This window comes from Guillardia theta, assembly GCF_000315625.1.
Source record: "Guillardia theta CCMP2712 unplaced genomic scaffold GUITHscaffold_37, whole genome shotgun sequence".
Taxonomy (NCBI): Eukaryota; class Cryptophyceae; order Pyrenomonadales; family Geminigeraceae; genus Guillardia; species Guillardia theta.
Window position 1 is genome coordinate 580924 of NW_005434637.1, and position 18660 is coordinate 599583.

The 18660-nt window shown below is 44.8% G+C and overlaps 4 protein-coding genes across 4 annotated transcripts; 1 reads left to right on the plus strand and 3 right to left on the minus strand.

The window, feature by feature from the left end:
• Window positions 1–1011: 1011 nt before the first annotated feature.
• Window positions 1012–4825, plus strand: GUITHDRAFT_163435 (hypothetical protein; the record flags this gene model as incomplete). Its single annotated transcript, XM_005832044.1, has 12 exons — window positions 1012–1260; window positions 1305–1465; window positions 1521–3165; window positions 3213–3260; window positions 3313–3477; window positions 3523–3578; window positions 3889–3992; window positions 4050–4151; window positions 4197–4352; window positions 4407–4480; window positions 4536–4609; window positions 4659–4825. The coding sequence occupies 8 exons, from the start codon at window positions 1012–1014 to the stop codon at window positions 4097–4099; spliced, it is 2478 nt and encodes an 825-aa protein (XP_005832101.1). The 3' UTR covers window positions 4100–4151; window positions 4197–4352; window positions 4407–4480; window positions 4536–4609; window positions 4659–4825.
• A 1147-nt stretch (window positions 4826–5972) lies between these two features.
• GUITHDRAFT_109167 (hypothetical protein) lies at window positions 5973–7736 on the minus strand (the record flags this gene model as incomplete). The annotated part of the gene is made up of 3 exons (XM_005832045.1): window positions 5973–6084; window positions 6142–6775; window positions 7022–7736. The coding sequence occupies 3 exons, from the start codon at window positions 7734–7736 to the stop codon at window positions 5973–5975; spliced, it is 1461 nt and encodes a 486-aa protein (XP_005832102.1).
• Window positions 7737–9537: 1801 nt separating this feature from the next.
• GUITHDRAFT_109168 (hypothetical protein) lies at window positions 9538–10334 on the minus strand (the record flags this gene model as incomplete). The annotated part of the gene is made up of 4 exons (XM_005832046.1): window positions 9538–9807; window positions 9853–9894; window positions 9945–9986; window positions 10035–10334. 4 exons carry the CDS (start codon window positions 10332–10334, stop codon window positions 9538–9540), a joined length of 654 nt encoding a protein of 217 aa, XP_005832103.1.
• A 694-nt stretch (window positions 10335–11028) lies between these two features.
• GUITHDRAFT_109169 (hypothetical protein) lies at window positions 11029–11655 on the minus strand (the record flags this gene model as incomplete). Its single annotated transcript, XM_005832047.1, has 1 exon — window positions 11029–11655. One exon carries the CDS (start codon window positions 11653–11655, stop codon window positions 11029–11031), a length of 627 nt encoding a protein of 208 aa, XP_005832104.1.
• Window positions 11656–18660: the final 7005 nt, after the last annotated feature.

Genomic DNA, 18660 nt, shown 5'->3' on the forward strand with positions numbered 1-18660 from the left:
CATGCCACAGCCTAGCTCCATGACATGAAACTTCTCAAAGATCAAGAAAATATGAATCGAATAAGCTCCAAGTGTGTTTCCACAGTTCGAGCCTGTCAGATATTCGACCGACCAATCTGGCTGGGGAAGGCTTGTTTTTCCAATTCGAAGATCAATCAAACAAATTGAGGCTGAGATGACTCGGAGGCCTAAACAACTTGCGGCTAGAGAGAGAGCCTGATTGAAGAGAGGAGTCATCCGAATGTGTAAGGCTTGATAGAATTGCATGAATTTTCGGAACAGCAACGAAACAATACCAAGAAAGAAAAAACTCCAGTAAACAATTCAACTAACCAAACATAAGATCAACATGATTGAGCATGTAATTGAGGCTCATAACCGACGGAATACAAGTTACGGTTAGACTTGTACTAGTCCAAAGTCACGCCGCACTGAGATACCACATCGACCTTCAACTGAGTCGTAACAAGACAGTTTTTGCTCAAGACCGAGTTTAATGCACACAAAACCAGAATTGAGGAGCACATGAGAGATAGACTGTATGCTAGGATGCCAGTGTGCCCAAGTATGAGAGGACCTTAGCAAGGCCTCGCAAACACGTAAGTCGTCTTGGTTTACGGGCCATCATCTATATCTCGGATCCGGGCGCCCCTCCCCCCGGGGCCCGGGCCGCCCGGGCCCCCGGGGGCCGGGGGCGACCGTGGCACGGCATCCGACCGTGACGACGACGTTGCTCACTCAGGCCCGCCGGTGACTGACGCCAGTCCGATCCGAGACTGAGTAGTATCGCGCTCCATAGCTCCCTCCCGGCGGCTAATTCGGGAGTTTTGGGGACAGAACTGTCTCGTTGACCCTTCCAATCGCTGAGATTTGCTAATGCTTTGCTGGGTCAACGCTACCAGCAAATGTGAAACCAAAGGAGGTCTGCAAGTGAGGCAAGGAGGAGGCGGCAGGAGTGTGGAGCCAAGACAAGGAAGGGAGCACCTCCTGGTGCTGCAAGAGTAGACCAGCATGTCGAAGCGCAGGTGGAAGAAGCGAGGGGCTTGTGCAACGATATCATTCGCTTTAGTGTGCCTCATTTGCTTGGATGGAGTGAGAGCCCAGTCGAGTTCACCATCCCTGTCCAGTCCAGTTTTCAACACATTGACGAAGGAGGCAGCAACGAATGCACCAGAAAATGTCGTGGATGAGATCGTTGAGGATGATCCCCTGGGGCATGCGGAAGTAACAAGAAAAGAGCTCAATGAAGTTCTCAGAAAGGTGATTGACAGGCTGCATTAGTTATTCTGTAACTTGATGCCCAGGCGCGCACTCTTGTGAAGAAATCGAAAATCGTCACGGGCGAGTCTGCAGAAGAAGCCAGGCAGATAGCTTCTCAGCAGGCTGATGCAGGAGCCTTGATTGCAGCGAATGAGGCGGCAGTTGCAGATGCATATGACGTGGCATCGGTAACTGCTCCAAGGCCGTAAGTGGACATGTATTGAGGTCCTGGGTGACATAAAGACTGACTCCTCTTGTAGATTTGCACGGAAAATACCGGATGATGGAAGGGTCAGGTTTGTAAATGCAGGGAAGGGAGGTGCGACAGTCAAGGGTTCAGCATTGACTTCAGAAGATGCAAGATTCCAGTTGTTATCTGCGTCGTCCACAAGGGATAAGACCAACCAAGAATGGGCAGGAGTTTTGAATGGTGCTGTTCAAGAGCAAACTACTCAACAGCTCGAGCACAATTTACAGCATGAATTCCTCTCTGAGAATTCTGCTGACGGGAAGAAAGGTACTGGATTTACTGGTGTATCCGATGGCCCTGTTTGGCATGCAGATTGGACTGCGTCTGCAACAAAGAATATTAAATCAACCAAGCCCAAGAGTGAATGTGTTGACGTCAGCTGCTTTGATCTGAAAACACAGGATGTCGCGAGTGTTGCAAGGAAAGAGTCGAATATCCCACCTGGCATTGGAATGCGAGGAATTCCATCAGGGGCTGCAGCGTCCTCAAAGGAATCGAACCCTTCTGATGGAAATGCGAAATCTGCAGTGAATGGTTGCATGCCAGAGCAAATCACATTGTGTAAGGCTGGCTGTGTTTCTCGGGGAAATCTGGAGATGGGAAGCGATCAGTCAGCTGATCGGACATGTGTGTCAAAATGTCTTGGACCCTGCTCGACTGCCTTGGGCTTTGACGCTCCGAATGCGCAGACGATAGCTCAGCAAATCAAGAAGGAAGAAAATTTGCTCAATGAATTCACCAAGGACCTCGTTTCTGCATCAAAGAGCACTTCGCATGCGGCTGTTAACAAAGATGAAAAGCAAAATCCTTTAGCCGATGACATTGTGAAGCAATCTATCAAGAATTTGCAGATGCGGGCAGGAAGCCAAAGTTCTTCCACATCTGGTGCCAATGGGATTTGGCATGGGGATACCAGCAGCAGGGATGGTTCAACAAACGCAGTTGGTGACGGAGTCAAACCGTTCCCTGCCATGGCTTCAAAGAGTGGAGAACAGACTGGCGTCTATGACTGTAGAGGGCAGGCGATTGTTGTTGGAAGTGTATTAGGCAAGATTGTGCCAGGGCAGCCTTGTGAGGACAGATTTTTGATTGCGACAGCTGGCATGTGGGTTGTGAAAGGATTCGGACAACCCTCAGCCGACAAATTAATCCAGTCGAGTCAAAACGACGGCCAGAGCAGGGTTGAGATTAACCTAAAAGGAGTATCTGCGGACTCGAACGGAGGAATCAAAGTGCAAATTTTCCCGAGGATTGGAGTTTTCGCCAGCTGGAAGATTATTCAAGGATCTGCAGGTGATATTTATCTTCCAGCAAACCTCGCAGCACTCGTAGCCGCTGGGAAGACCAATGTGGCTGGCGTACACGATCAAAGTCAATTCTCAGAGAAGTTGAAAAAGATGAAAAGACCCAGCTCAGATGGAACGAAGCAAGCAAGTGGGTCGACCAAAACAGAATCCATGATCGTGGATCGTCAGAAAGCAGACTGGAGCAAGACTGGGGTGTTCGAAAGTGAAGATACAAAGTTGAACATGTGTCCTGGACCTTCATGTCCGACAGATGGAAGGGTCAGTCGAGTTCATTTGATGAAAATGAGCAGCCCATTTTGGAAGTATGTAATTGCGTCTGCTCTTGTGGGGTTCATCCTTTCAGCTAGGGTATGTTTCACCTGCACCAGACCAAGACTGACTTGTTTTCTCTTCAGTACATTTGGAAGCACAGAGAAGCGATTGCAGAAAGCTCAAAGCCGAATGTGAGTCTAATCGGAGAGTGATGCAGTGCAAGTTTACTCTTTTGTTTGTCAGGAGTATGTCGAACTTCCTGACATTTGGGGCCGTTTTTCTACAACTGAAGCAGAGGACGTGAACAAACGTGGTGGAGCAAGGCCCTGTCCTGGTATGACTGCGAACGAAAGAGTAATTATGGTCGAGAATGCTTCTGACAGGATCATCATGGTGGATATTGGCGAGGTAAAGTTGTGATGTGAAGGGTCCGATCTGTTCACGTTAATTCAGACTAGTTCCAACCAGCCGGAGGATGCGAAGAGCAGTACAAAAGAGCGAGGATATCAGTGACCTTGAAGACAACAAGTATTAAATTCAGTGAACGTGAAGTCGTTGATTGTGAGAGAAGTCAGCCAGACCGGGCCCGTCCGAGCGGTGCGGGGACGCCGCGCGGGGCGGGTGCGCTGCCGGGCAGCCTCCCGAGTGCCGCTGCTGACTGCCCGGCTGCCGAATGATAGGCCGTGATGACGCTGTCAAACTTGCCGGGCCTCGATCAGTGATGCCGGAACTTTCGAGTGCACTGCTGTACTTATGGACTATTCTGCCTTCCTCGTTTAGAACCGAAATATCTTGAGGCGGACTTGAATCGTTGCAAAGGTTCTCTTGTCCGGGACTGCACCTCCTAAACGCTGGAAGCGGCGGAGGAGGCGAGCAGGAGCAAGAGGGACTCAGAGGAGAGGGAGAGGGACAAGAGTTGGAAGGTGAGAGTGTGTGGCATGGGAACCTTTGCATCCAGCTGAACGGTAAGTGTTCGCCAGGATGGGCAGCAGCGGAAGCACTCTTCTGCCGCAAGCGCAAAGAAAGGTAGCTGAAAGGATTTCAGCGTCTAAGGAAGCTCAGAAAATAGTCGAACAAGCACGGTAACTATGTGGTATGGTGTTTGTTGAGACCTGATTTTGAAGCAGTCAGGAATTCAAGAAGGAAATATCCAAGGACAAGGACTTTGGCAACGAATTTGACCATCACCAGATAGAGAAGATTCTATCAGCAGGTACCGTTTCAAGCGGCAATAAGAAAACTACTGGGGAACTGACCGCAAAACTCCGACCTGCTTTAGCAAGGTGAATCTTTGATAGCTAGATTCAAGAATAGGTTGAAATGTTTTCATTCTGCAGGGTGGAAGACAATGAGGAGGGTATTTCGGAACAAGACTTGAAGTTCATTTTTCTGTCAGCGAAGGCTAGCCCTGGTCATACACAATCTTTATACAAGGAAGCATCATATTCTAAAGTGCACATTGTTAGGATCCTACGTTTCTGAAACTTCGAAAAAGTTCTCCTTAAAGGAAGAGGATATTAGATTGTTGGGCAAGTACCTGGTATCGAGATTTTCCTTTGAAACTCCACATGTCATGATTCTTTGCGCAGGCCATAAATGATTTCCAACCCGATCCAAACTCGAAGGACATCCCTGTGGCCTCACGAAATTTTATGCAGTGAAAAGCTCAGTTGTCTTTGTCAAGGAAACAGCTGATGTTCAAACGATCTCCCTGAAAGTTCGTCCTCATGGTCAATAAAGAATGGCACTTTACAGTAACGCGGTACCTTCTTCCGAGCGAAGAATGCATCTTGATAATGTCCGTAACGAGCGAGTGTAGAAGAGCAAAAGTATATTGTATCTGTGACATGTCAGACAGCCAAGGAGCACACCACCCTATGATGAGGACCAGAATCGACACCATCGCAAGTCAAGATTTTCTTGCATAACTCGATCCCCGATTTCCCTTTGCCCATTTCCAGTAGCATCCTGACCATCTCTTTCAATATGAAGATGTCGTTTGGAACATTCTACGACAAGCAATCATTGCACTTCCGATAGTAAGAAAGGAGTCGTTGACCTGAGATGCCTCGAGTAAACATTCCTCGGCCTCATCGAAGTTGCTTAACTTGAACATGACTTGGGCTTTCAAAACCAAGCCTTGATAGTTAGAGGGATCTAGTTCAAGGAGCTTGGTTAGCCCCTCCACTGCTTCTTTGAATTTCTGTCTATACAGTTAAAAAAGCTCGGAACAGAACTGAACTTCACCTCTTGGTAAGTCAAATTCAGTTGCGCAAGAAGTAAAAGTGACTCAGCGTTCTTTGGATAGATTGCAAGAACATCCTTTAACAATCGCTCCGCGTGCGAGATATCATCACGCCATTCTTGACTGATTGCTGCTGGAATTTCCTGAAAACTGAACGAAGTTTGTCCTCGTTCCGGAAAAGCAGAACTCTTTGACAACATAATACATCGAGCAAGGTTAATCTTTGCATCACAATGCGAAGGGTTCAGTACTAGTGCTGTCTGGAGGAAGTCTTGAGCCATCAAGAGATCTCTTTCTGGCTGCAATGACATCAACTTTCCCAAAAGACAAAGAACTCCTTATGTCCAATCAGTTGTGTTGCGTCCAAACAGACATTCAGCGACTCACCTGCATGTTTCATTGTTGGCGTCTTCAACATGCCAAGAAGTAAAGCATAAGCCTTTTGGCAATCCTTGCGATTCCCTTTTGAGATTCCGCGCTCAACCAACACGATCGCAAGGTTGAAAGCTTTGTTCACGAAAAGAATCAGCATCCAGCATCGATTTGAAGAAATAATTGCCTGTTTCATAACAATCGTTGCTTTCATTCCATAACACCGTATACAGCATTTCCAGCACCTTTTCAATCATGTTTGGATGTGCAAGGCATCGCAAGTGGACTAGAGAACAATTACCTCCGAATTTGAATGCTGAGCCTTCGCGACCCATGCAAGACCCAACATGGCACATGGGTTGAGCCTGCCGCCATGACCCGAATACTTGGAGATGGACCTGGAAGGACAAGGAGGAAGTTTGTTTCAGCAACAGAGAACCAGTCGAAGACGTTACCTGCACAGATACACCTCTGCTTCCTTAGAGTTGCCTTGTATGATGCTGATCATACCTTTCAGGACCAGACAGCCCTCGTGATCATCCTCTTTTTGCAGCACTCTTTCAATCAGTTCCTTCGTCTCTTTAAGATCATTTTGCGCTGTCCGTGTGATGAAGCACAGGTACGACATTCCAGCAAGAGCGCCAACGTGGTCAGGATCGCTCTGTAAAATGGCAGCGAGCAAGGACTTTATGTTGCTCACTGCTGCCCCGCGATCGATATTGAGGTCTTTACGGCACTCTGCAAAGAGTTGGACGAGACGGAGCTGAGACAAGGAGTACCTAGCTGAATTCAAAAGCATGCTATCGCTGGGATTTGATCTGCAGATTGACTCAAGTAACTTGCAAGACCCAGGAATGTTTCCCAGCAGTCTCTCAACCCTTGCAGTGAGAAGTAAGATCTTGGGATCACTCGGAATTAGTTTAGAAATTGCGTTGAAAACCAAAAGAATTCTTCTCAAGGAGCAGTCGAACCAAGAAGTTTGGTTCGGAGACATGATCTTGCGTCCTTGCCAGGAAAAATATTTCTTGCTGTCTGTGTCCAAGCTGATGTTTGCAAGTATGTCTTCAAGGCAATGAAAATGTATTGTCTCTGCTGAAATCAAGTCAGAAGGCGGGGAGAAGATATGAGGTGTATGTGTATCTTGGAGGAGTATGCTTTGAGGTGGAAAATCGACTAGTAGATCCCCTGTACTCGGTAAGGGCAGGAAAAGACGAAAGCAGCTTGGAGGAACGGAATCGATAGGGTACGGCGTGTGAAACGAAAACTTGCTCTCAAGCATGAACACAAGGCACTCAAGAGCAGATATTGACGACAGCAGGTGCGCGCGGCTGATACCCTCGGGCTCCCATCCCCATCCCCATCCTCCCAGCCACTTTGGGTTCACGTCCCCTGAGTTCATACCCCCTGCTCGCGCGGAGGAGAAGGCGAGCTGCTCCAAGAGGTCCAGGAGGCTGTCGCAGCTAGCGTCGGTCCTGTCATGCAGAAGGAACTCGAAACGATGGTAGCTCATGAGAACTCGCTGAAGAGCGTCGGGCGGCGATACTCTGCAGGTGAACTCAATCCAAGGGGCAGCGTCGAGCTGCAGGGCCTCGCTCTTGGCCTGCTTCTTGAAGACCCTGATACTTCGCATGAAGAGAGCACGCGCCTCCTCGAGGTACTGATGCCCCCCAGGAACTCTGACGGTTCTTCTGACGTGGGCAAGGAGGGCCCACAGGACATGCTGCCTGTGGCGGAGCAAATCTTGGATGGAAGAAAGCGCTTGCAGGTAAAAGGCTGTTCCTCGGAGTCTCCCGCCTCCTGACAAGTTTTCGTATATGATCTCTGAGAGAAAATCTGCAACTCTCGCCATATCTGACAGGTTGTGATGACAGACGAGGAAACAATAGTTCAACTTGATCCTGTGTTTCAGCAGCAATCTTCGCTTCCTGTCCACGAAACAACGAGGAGCAAAAGCTTTATCCCAGGCAATTAACTTGTTGTATTGTGCCAGGGCCGAATCGATTTGATTTGTTTTGGCGAAAAGGTCCCCAAGGGAGGTACCGACTTCCATTGGCAGAAGGGCTTCGTTCCACATTAACTTAGGGAAGACAACTTTGAGACAAGCACTCTCTGCCCACTTCAAGAATTCCATTTGCCTTCTAGTATCATCCTCAGTGTCATTCTCAAGGACTGATAAAACATTCGCATATGAAAGATACACCTTTGGATTAACTCTTCCACTTTCGATGTTGTTTTGTAAGCGATCAATGAGTTTTTGGAAGGTATCGGTTCTCTTTGCGTCATCTTGTTGGACATCAATGGGTAAATGCATTGAAACAAGCCTTGCAAGATAGAAGTTTGCATCAACACAACCACGTTCCGTTGCTAGGAGTCGTTGTAGAATGTCTGTAGCAACATCGCCAGGCAATTTCATTTCCAGTTCTCTGTCATAAAAGTTCTCTAAAACGTCTGACTGTGTGATAATCCTAATATCAATTGCGTGTTCGATGCTCCGAATGTTGGCAATCATCTTGCTTTCATGAAGTCTCTTACAGACGTGTCGCCACTGTAAGCTTTGCATTTTGAGGCATTGTACTCTTCTGGGATCCAGGCAAGGTAAGTTTTCCCTCCATATGTGTTCGCATCCTTCTGGATTTGGATACTTCACACGGGGGCTGAAATAGGGCAAATTCAACAAGAAGACGACGTCAAAAGGGATCGGAGACGCGGGGTTGGCGTGGTAAGGATGAAGAGTCAAATGATCGGCATATTCAAGGAGGATCTCCCGATTCTTCGGTGCATATGTGACTGCTAGACGGCAACAGTATTCTCTCAAACCCCATCCAAAGTCTTCGATGTCTTCGGAATTGATCACCTTCAACAGTTCAACATGCGCTCCTCCACACTTCATTTCAAAATACAGCTGTCGTCCCAATAGAACAAGTATTCTTGCCAGAGATTTCTTTCCAGCTTGTTCTTGGTTCTCTGCTTGTCGGATTGCCATCAATAGAATATGCAAACTTTCTTGGAAATTCCCTCTGAACTGCATGAATGAAGCCCATTTTGATAAAGCTTCAATTTCATGTGGAGCTATCTCACATATCTTTCTGTAACAGTTTTCAGCTTCTTGCAATGCAAAGGACGAGCTTGACAGAAGTTCTTTGGTGTAGCTGTAATAACTAGATTGCTTCCCGATACTATCATTAATACACAGATGCTCAACCTTTTGCAGGAAGTTGAAATCGAGTGTGTGTGCTCTGCAAGCAAATTTCAGCAGACATCTCCCCTAACGAAATAGTATCAGCAACTGCATTTCACCAATCAAAGGCATATTCACAAGAAGCATCAAACTTGGAATATGCTTGCCTTTTCCGTACCGGAATTTGTCTGCAGGTCCACATTCCTTTGAATTGTTTCAGCATCAAAATCCTCGCATGCTATACTGATGATACGTTCAAAGCGTACTTGAGAATCACAATGGCACTGCTATAATCGCCTGCTTGCTGCAAAGATAATGCGACTGATTTCACTCGACAGATTTTTGAAGGTACAAATTCACAATACTACCTGAGATAGGTACGACAAGAGATGCCAAACTTCCACGTGTTTTGAGCTCAACCTTAATGCTTTCTTAAGGAGCTGTAAACTTCGTCCCTGGTTCTCGATTTGAAAGCCAGGATGCTTAGTAGCTTGCCAGGTTGTCCATGATCCCTTTCTGTTGATCCTTTCTCTCCGATATCCCGACAAAATTGAGGAGAGTTCGATGATGCTTTGTAAAGTATCATCATACTCACCGAGAAGCTCTACGGCATTGTTGAAATTTTCATTCCATACATACCATCTAGCCTATTAGATCAGAGGGGTAGTGTCAATTAAAGCGAGAAATGAAATGGTGAAACCTTCAGAACTGCGAGGATGGACCTATGCTTTTTGCTGGACACATTCTGCATTGCTTTCTCCCACGAAATTTTGGTCGCATCATATAACCCCCTTGCATAGAAGATGATGGCTGGAATGATGACACCCAGACGATTTGGGTGGTTCACAGAAAGTGAGTAGCAAACTTTGATTGCCTTTCTGGTCAATCGAATAGACTCGAACTTATCCAGCACTTTAGTGAGGCACGCCCTCCTGAACAGAACCTGAAGTCTTCAAGTTACAGATTACATGGCCAATCGATTGAAAACCTCATTGTCGTCTGGTTCGCTTACTAAAGCTTCATCTAACTCCTGCATTCATGTCAAAGTTCAGACACAGATAGGCATAAAACAATTCCAACCTCCAATCGTTGTTCTACATCACGCTTCCTTCTTGTCTTGTCCTTTCAAGATCAGTTAATTTCATTCACAAAATGTTTCAGGCAGTATACAATCGTTTCCATCTTCGATAAATTTTCATACTCTGAAGCCAGAACTTCGATAGAAGCTATTCGACCGATGCATTTGTAGCATTCGATGCAGCGTATTATGCAAGCAGCACAGACATTGTAAAAGTAGCCGCTTCTGAGATCGTCATTTGCAAAATCAAGAGTCCCTCCATTGAGCAAATCTTTCAAATACTCTTCAAAAGCATCTTCTTCATGATTGAGATTTGCCGAGAGGCTAACCTCATTGGCTGCATCCGACTTGAAGTTCTTGAAGATGTGTTCAATTTCTCCCCCGATCCCCATACTTGGCCAACTGCCACTGGTTGAAATTGCCTTTTGGTTGTTGTTTGCAACTTTGTCTGATGGGTCAACTCTCAACGCATGTTTCAAAAGACGCCTACAAAAAATATCATTGCAGGTCATCAAAACTCAAGATTGTATAACGAACAGTGCATCTGATTTGTTGTGACGGCAAACAAGATGGAAGAAGGAGAGATTTATCAATGAAGACCTGAACACTATGTGTTCTCGAAATTTCTGGTTTTCATCCAATCAGCCAGAAGCTACAAGCAAACAAAAACTAAGTCTTGCCTCTAGAACGATGCTTTCTTTTGATTTACGCTGCCAATGCCTTGAAAAAGGGCACAAACTTTATCATTGGCTCGCGTTGGTTCGTGCAAGTTACCTCTTTCGAGAATTTGCTTCGAGGTCTCGACCTGCAGACTCAGTTGCGGCAGATATCACCTAGAGATAGAAGGTTATCCGAATGGTTGGACAAAGCATAGAATTCTTTTTACCTGTTGATACAAATCTACAATCATGTCATGTATTTGATGTTTGATTGGATTCTTGTCATCTGCGAATGAAAACAATTGTACAATGGATGGCAGGACCAAGTCATCATTCGACATCAGCATGAGAATTGTGGCTAAATTATAGCTTGCGATCATTTCAAAGCGTTTAAGCTGAGATTTGGTTGCGAGTATTTTCATTGGTTTCAAAAATTCCAAAACCTAATAATCAGGTAAGTCAATTTCATATTCAGATGTTCGAATACTTCGTTCAAGTCCTTGATGGGCTGGACTACGTCGTTGAAGAGGTGTAGAAGAAGCATGGCTCTGTTGATTCTGGCTGGGACGAAATCGCTTTGTACCTTGACAGCTTTCGCATAGAATCGTTCAGCTTTCTCAAAGCTCTTGAAACTTTCAGCTGCAACACCCGCATTGTGCAAAAGGCTTGGATCTTTCGGATCGATACGAATTGCCTCTTCGAAGCATTGTAAACAACCCTCACGGTCGCCAAAGAGGTGAAGAACTCGACCAAGGTTGTTCCATGATTCTTTATCGTATGGATCTTTCACTACTGCATCCTGAAGCTTTGCTTTGAGCCCCATGAGATCATCACTTGCCAGCGATTCCAATGAACCATAGTTGAACAGCCGGGCAATGAAACCGCAGCAGATGAATGGTTTTGTCGCAAGAATGCGAAGGTGCTCAATGCTGCAAGTGGCTTGACAGCCGGTCAGCACCATGTTGCTTCCGCCAGGCCGCATGTCATGCGCCTTTGCTCCCCGCCATTCGTCAAAGTCATCGAAGTAAACCGTCTCCTCTTCGCCCTCCTCCATCTCATGAGAGCAAGGCACAGAGCAAGGCAAGCCTGAAGGTAGGCAAGGTTTCGCCGAGCATTTTTTTTAGGACTTCGAGTCAATCAGATCGATGACTAGCTACATCACAGAAGCTGCCGAAATACTCTTGGAGACATTTTAAATTCCGATCAGAATTTTGGAACTTCCAAATGCATTAGGAACTGTTGACTTTATGTTCATATTTTTTCAGTACCTTAACGTACAACGAACTTTTTTTTCTTGATTCTTTTTTCCTCCCTTGGGTTGTTCATCAGGAGACGCGCCGCCTGCCAGCAAACGTCGAAATCCTTCAGACTACCCCTACCCCCTCTTGATTCACCCCCACCCCTCTTTCTATACCTCAACACCCACTCTCAGATTGATTTGGACCCCTACCCCCGTGGAGGTTTTTCTCCACTCCTACCCCTTGTCGTATCATGCTAGTCATGTCGAGGGGATCGGGAAGCAGGATGGTCGCGCCGTGATCGGAGTGAGGATGAGGTTGTTGAGCGCTCAGGTATTGTGTGTACTGCTTCTCATCCTGCCGAGCGAGATCAGCACCAACGAAGAGTTGTCTCAGCCGGTTATCGGCGCTGCATTGAATTGGAAGTATGATCCATCACCTGGTAACAGATCGGTATATTTCGATTTGCAAATTGCAATGGGTAGGTCAAGGTATTGTACGTACCAGAAAGGTAGCGCTGTCATGTGCACAGATGTGGAGGACAGCAGTGCATGTACTAGGCCAGCGTGTCAGGTTGCGAAAGTTCATGGTATCCTGTGTGTGGGGCAGGTGGTAGCCAATCGAGAAGGGTTATATTTGAAGTACTCTGCTGAAAACGGGTGCCCTTCTGATTTGGATTTGTCTGACATCTCTTCTTCTGGGCGTGTGGGTAAAGTAAATGAGTTTCAGGTAGAGAACCTATTTGACAACCTTGAAACATGTGCGACCCCGAGCAGCAATACGTCAGGGATAGTGACAGGGCGCTTGAAGCATCAAGTCCTGATCGATGACGACACCATTGCTGTCGTTGCATGGTTATTTGACGGCAATGATCAGTTTCAGAACTCTGACATGGGGGAAGTCACAAGTCAAAACTTTGGAAGTCTGGAGTGTTTTTTGTCAACTGGCTTTCCTCTCTTTCGGATCAATGGCTCTTCATTGAATACCAGCAAAGGGTATGCATATATTCCAGTCTGTGATGGGGCAATCAAACAATCTTGGTTTCCCTCAGTTTCATTGTTTCAATTCAAGCCTTCAGGGGCCCTCAGTCAATTATTCTTTTCGTTCCGCATGAGCTGCTTTCACCCGTCGTTTGTTGATTACGGATGTGAAGGCACTTTGACAGCGTGTCCAGACTTTGTGGGTAATGTGTCAAATACGTTTCATTCAAGCAACAACTCTGAATCGCAATGCTTACTCAGCACGTGCAATGAGAAGTTGTTGAACCAGTCGTTATTCTTTCTTCCCTTCACATTTTATACTTATACGCAATTTTCCTGTTCGAACATCTCATCTCACATCGCTCCCCAGATTTTGACTTCAGGAGAATCGTTGGACAACTTTTTCGTATGTACAGTTGGCCAATCTTGCGAGATTCCAATTAACGTTACATGTCCCATAGACGGTTGTATCCTGACAAGCGCTGAAAATTTTGACGCTCTCAAGCCAGATGAAGTCGTTGAAATAGATCGGCAAACAAGCGGCAATGTCATTCACGCGTTTTACATTTACAAAATTCATAAGTTTGAAAATGTATACGATTTCAAAAACAGTGCAGCTGTTTTCTCGAACTGCTTCGTAGCCAAAAAGTTGAATTGCAGTGTTAGTCTTCCAAGCTGTCAGTCTCGTCCAGCGTGCGTGACGATACGATTGCAACCAGCAAGAAGCGTTTACAACTTTTATTTTGAGCTTCCAACTCCCACTGTATACATTTCAACTTGTTTTCAAGAAGATGTTTTGGCGGTGGAGTTGAAATTCAACACTTCATTTCTTGATTCATACATCCTGGAAGTTTCAGGTGGGGGCTCAGATTGCTTCTATAGAATCGATCAAGGCATGTTTTCACGATCGGCGCATTCATTATGCATGTCTTTCACATCATTGTTGGAAATTTCTGAGGTCAAAAATCCGTATCGATTTCGAATCTCGGTCAAGACTGACAAAGGGTATTTGCACGGGGGTGCTTCAAATGAAATATCTGTATTTGATTCAATTACATGTCGAGAAGCTGACTTGCTTGCTGTAACTTGGCATAGTCAAAAGTTGAGAGTGTATGCAAGGATGCCAAATGGTAATCCTTATGAAATCTTTTCTAAAGTCACAGGATCTCCTCAGCAAGGTGCGATTGCTATGGATGAGCGACACAGCACGCTGTATTCGTTGGTACCCAGTCAGGAAAATGTGGAAGATTCAGTTTTGCTAAAGATAGATCTACGAGGTTCCCCTTCTGTTGCAACCTCGTCACAGATTTTCAGGAATTTCTCTGTCTGGAATCTTGAATACAACGAGGCATATGATAGCTTTGTGGCTGTCAAAGTTTTTGGTTCAGAATTCACGGTATTCACTTTCAATTTTTCAAGTGCCAATGTTCAGGATTTGCTCCAATTGGAACGTCCAATTCAATTCGGCATTTCAACTTTTTGTACGAGATACCAATTGTACTTTCTCGTGGACGCTCTTGACTCGTCCGTTGTTGAAATAGATCTTCAGAACAAGAGTAAGAAGTATCATTCGCCATATCATTCTTCATCAAGACTAATTTCAATTTCGTTCCTTACAGAGCAAAAGATTTTATATGGAGTTTCAAGTGGCTGGCCTCATGATTTGCGCTTAAGTTTTCTAAAATTAATAGATGGGGCATGGCAGGTCGTGAATACAACATTGTTGGACTCGTCTCTTCATGATTCTGTCAATGCCATGGATCTTGAATGCTTTGCATGGTATCGGCTCAATGTTTCTCAGGGATTTGAAGTTTCTGTATTTGATATGAGCTCTTGGAAACTACTGCAATCGATCCCTTACCGAGAAGTGGTCGGAGATGTATTTTACCTATTTCCACAGAAAAATGTGAAGCCAAATATACAAGCATTGCTTCTACCTTCGATCAATACTAACCTTCAAGTTGTCACAGTTGCTGGAAAGCACTTTGGGTTCAGAGACTTGAACCCTGAGATTAAAGTTGATGATCTTCTCTGTGAAAGAACCAGTTGGTACCGAGATGACATGCTTGTGTGCGTACTCCCACATTTTTTTCAAAGAAACAAGGCAAACCAATATGAGTTCAAGGTCGAAATCCAGGACAAAATTTCTTCACCTCAGGCAACCGCTTTATACCTGGAGTACTGGATTGGAATTGTCCCTTCATCATCACCAGTTTTTGTTGGCTCGAGTTACTTCACCATTTCCGGGTTTGGTTTTCGTGAGCCCTTCAGCGATTACAAGTGTGCGTTTTCCACGATACAATATACCGCTGTTTCCTCAGAGCTTGTTGAAGGACAGAAGAACAAACTTGTCTTCAGGTTACCTTACTGGTCATCAGCAGCGCGCACAACAGATGTATATTTGCTGCGAAGTAACAAACATGATTTGAACAATTATGCCACAAGTTTGATTCAGTCGAACTCAACGATCTCATTTCATATGACTGAGACATGGAAAGGGATTGTGCCTTCAGCCGACTTTTTGCCTGCCTATGGAGAAGTGTTCTTCACTGTGTTGGGGGATGGTTTTGACTTGGATGAGAATTATTCTTGTACTTTAAATTTTCAATTCAATTCGTTTTCGACGATTGCAATTGCCGCAAACCATACAGCAGTATTCTGTAACTTCTCATACCGTCTCCTGGACTCTGGTATTGCGAACGTTTCTTTGCTAAGAAACGAACAGGTAGTACTATTTTGGCAAGCCGGTGATCATTTATTGAAGGAACATTCAATTCCTGTATTGTTCAAGGAGGTCTGGATTAATTTCAGTCCCTTATCTGTAGTCGGAGTGGCGAATCATGAATTCATTGTGGATGGGTCCGGTTTTCGGGACAGTTACGCTTGTGTATTTCATTCATTAAATAGAGGTGATGAATTGCGGTGCAATGCTACTGTGAATGACTTCGGCAGATCATTGTCATGCTGTGCTGCTCAACAATTAAGTTTGAATACCAGTGGACAATATTCTGTAACGATCGTATCCTTGTCAAAAGATTCTCCTGTCAACAAGTACGGATCAGAGGCGAAGCTTGAATTCTATGAGAAGGTGGAGAGCATCCTACCTGTAGACATAGAAATCAGCGGCATGAAATCGTTCGATGTTCGTGGATTTTGCTTTCAGCCAGGAAAGAATTATGAAATCTCACTCCTAGTCCAGAAGTACGACTTTAACAACGCTACTGTCTACGAAAGTTCATATTCAAGTCAGAGTTTTTCGTTTATTAGTCCAAGACAGTTGTTGTTTTATGTGGACACAAGCCTCTTTGTTTCTTGTATTGCAAACGTATCATTCTTTGCAAATGTTGAAAGTCATCGTAGTGCTCTCATTGCCAACCCTGGCCTCATGATCCACTTCAAAGAAAGAGTGATTTCGCTTTCTTTGGTTGAAGTATATGCAGCAGAAATTACTAAGATCCTGTTTAAAACTTCAGGATTCAACTCGGCACAGTCATATTCTTGCAAATTCTCACGGAATACAACCTCGAACGAGCTTGGTAACGAGGTTTTATTCCAATTCCCAGCAACCGTTTTGAACGCATCGTATGTGGAATGTTTGGTTAATATTTCCATTGCAGGCAAGGTTCTCGCTCAGATAGCAAGAACAGACAACACAATTATTGACTCAGGGGTTGAATTAAATGTGTTGGAATATTGGGACAAGTTGTATCCTGTCTATGCATCGACTGGGGGTGCAATAATCACGATTTTCGGCGAAGGATTTGATCATGCTTCAAGGACTTATCGATGCAGTTTCACACAAGAGAACGTGATTTACAATGCCACTGCTGATCCTGGTTCTGGATCAACCACTTTGGTATGTACTTTGCCGAGTTCGTTTCTCGCTGGATCCGTCACAGTTACTGTTAGTTCACAAGATCCTAGGGATCGCATTTACCCAATTCAGCTAAGGAGCGGGGGTCAAGGACGAATCATTAAGCTTATTGAAGAGATCAATCAAATATTGCCTACCCAATTTTCTGCCCGTGGTGGTACGAATCTGACCGTTGTAGGTTACGGTTTTGTGCAAACTGAAAAGTATTTCTTCAATTTCAGGAACATTCGAGTGACAAACGATTGCATTAGACATAACCAGAGCTATCTTGTTTGTCAGACTCTTCAATTCAATCACAGTTCCAATACAGATATTCTATATCTTATGAACTATGAGGTTGGATATAATGTGACGCTTCATTCAGTCAAGATTTTTTCAGAAATTGAATCCATAATCCCTTCAAGTGCTTCAGCATATCATGGAGCAATCTTGACGTTGACTGGATATGGATTTGATCCAATCAGAACATACATAGTTAGGGTTGCAGGATCATCAGCTGTACAAAAAAATATGTCCTTTTCCGCGACTGCAAGGAATCAAAATGAGATTTTTTCGAACTTTGCGATCTGGACATTTGAGTCAGGAATGACTTCCATTGAAGTTTTAGAAAATAATGATTCTGTCTCACTTGCATCAAGTCTTCAAAAATTTCTCATCTTCCCTGAAATCATCAGTATTCAGCCGAACCGATATGCTGCCGGATTACAGCAAGAGTTAACTGTCTACGGAGCAGGATTTGATCCTACTAGGAATGACTCCACTTATAGATGTCTAACTACGGCAGGCACTGCATCCAATCTCGTTCCAGCCGCTTCATACACCAAGCTTCTTTGTAATCTTTCTGCGTGGACTTTCGAAGCCCGCTCTACCTCCTTCTATTTGTTAGACTCTTTTTCACAACTAAACGTGACAGGAGTTCTGGATATCAACTTCACAGAATCCGTGTCTGGTCTCCAACCCAATGAATCTTACTCTCAGAATGGAATCTATATTACAATATTTGGTGCAGGATTCAACAGGGGTTCGAAATACAACTTAGAATTTTATCGCCTCTACACCGATGAGAAGTTGGAGGTTACAAATATGACAAAGATTGAGGAGAAATATATCGTGTTTTTCATTTCTTCCCCTTGGAAATTCGCTGGTGGCGATGTCAATGTTACTCTGAAGAATTCTGGATTTCATGTTCAGAATTTACAACGATTCCGTTTCAATTCTGTCATAAATTTTCTTGAACCAACAACTGGTTACTTTTTTGGATCCGTCGTACAAATTGCAGGTTTCGGATTCTTACTCAATCAAAAAACTTATACATTTCGCGTTACGGCTGGAGCAAATTCTTCTTGGAGTATTCAGTCTGAATCAGTAGAAGCTTCTTCGCCTCAAGTAATCGCTTTCCAAATACCAGAATGGAAGTGGGCTCTGGATGGAAATGGAACCTTCACTTTCTCTGTATTTGAAAGTTTCAGAAAAGTTCTTGTTGCTGACTTCTCAGATCATTTTGAGATCAAGGTGGGATGGATAGGCATCACTCATCAATCGAGGCTGTCTTTCAATGGAGGAGATAGTATCACTGTGTTTGGAGGTGGATTCAGTTCACGAGTTGATTTCTTTTGCAGATTCACACCAAGTGATAGCCAGGTATCGAATATATACAAAGAAGAACCGGCATTTGTTATGGATTTGAGGAGATTATCATGTCAGACGCCGTCATGGATCTTTGCAAGCAGCTTTGCGACATTTTCCCTTTGGTACTCTGTTGCTGGTCAAAAACGAGAAGTGAATCAACTATTATATCCCGTTGGCTCTACAAAAGTATTCTTCGAAGGGTATCCTGCACTGCTTGGTGGCACCTTGAATGGTCCCATACGAGGACAGCAGAAGGTTACTCTTGATGGAAATAATTTTGGGATGGTAGACCTGACGCCAAAAGTCCGACTTGGAGACACAGCATGTGAGTTCACGAC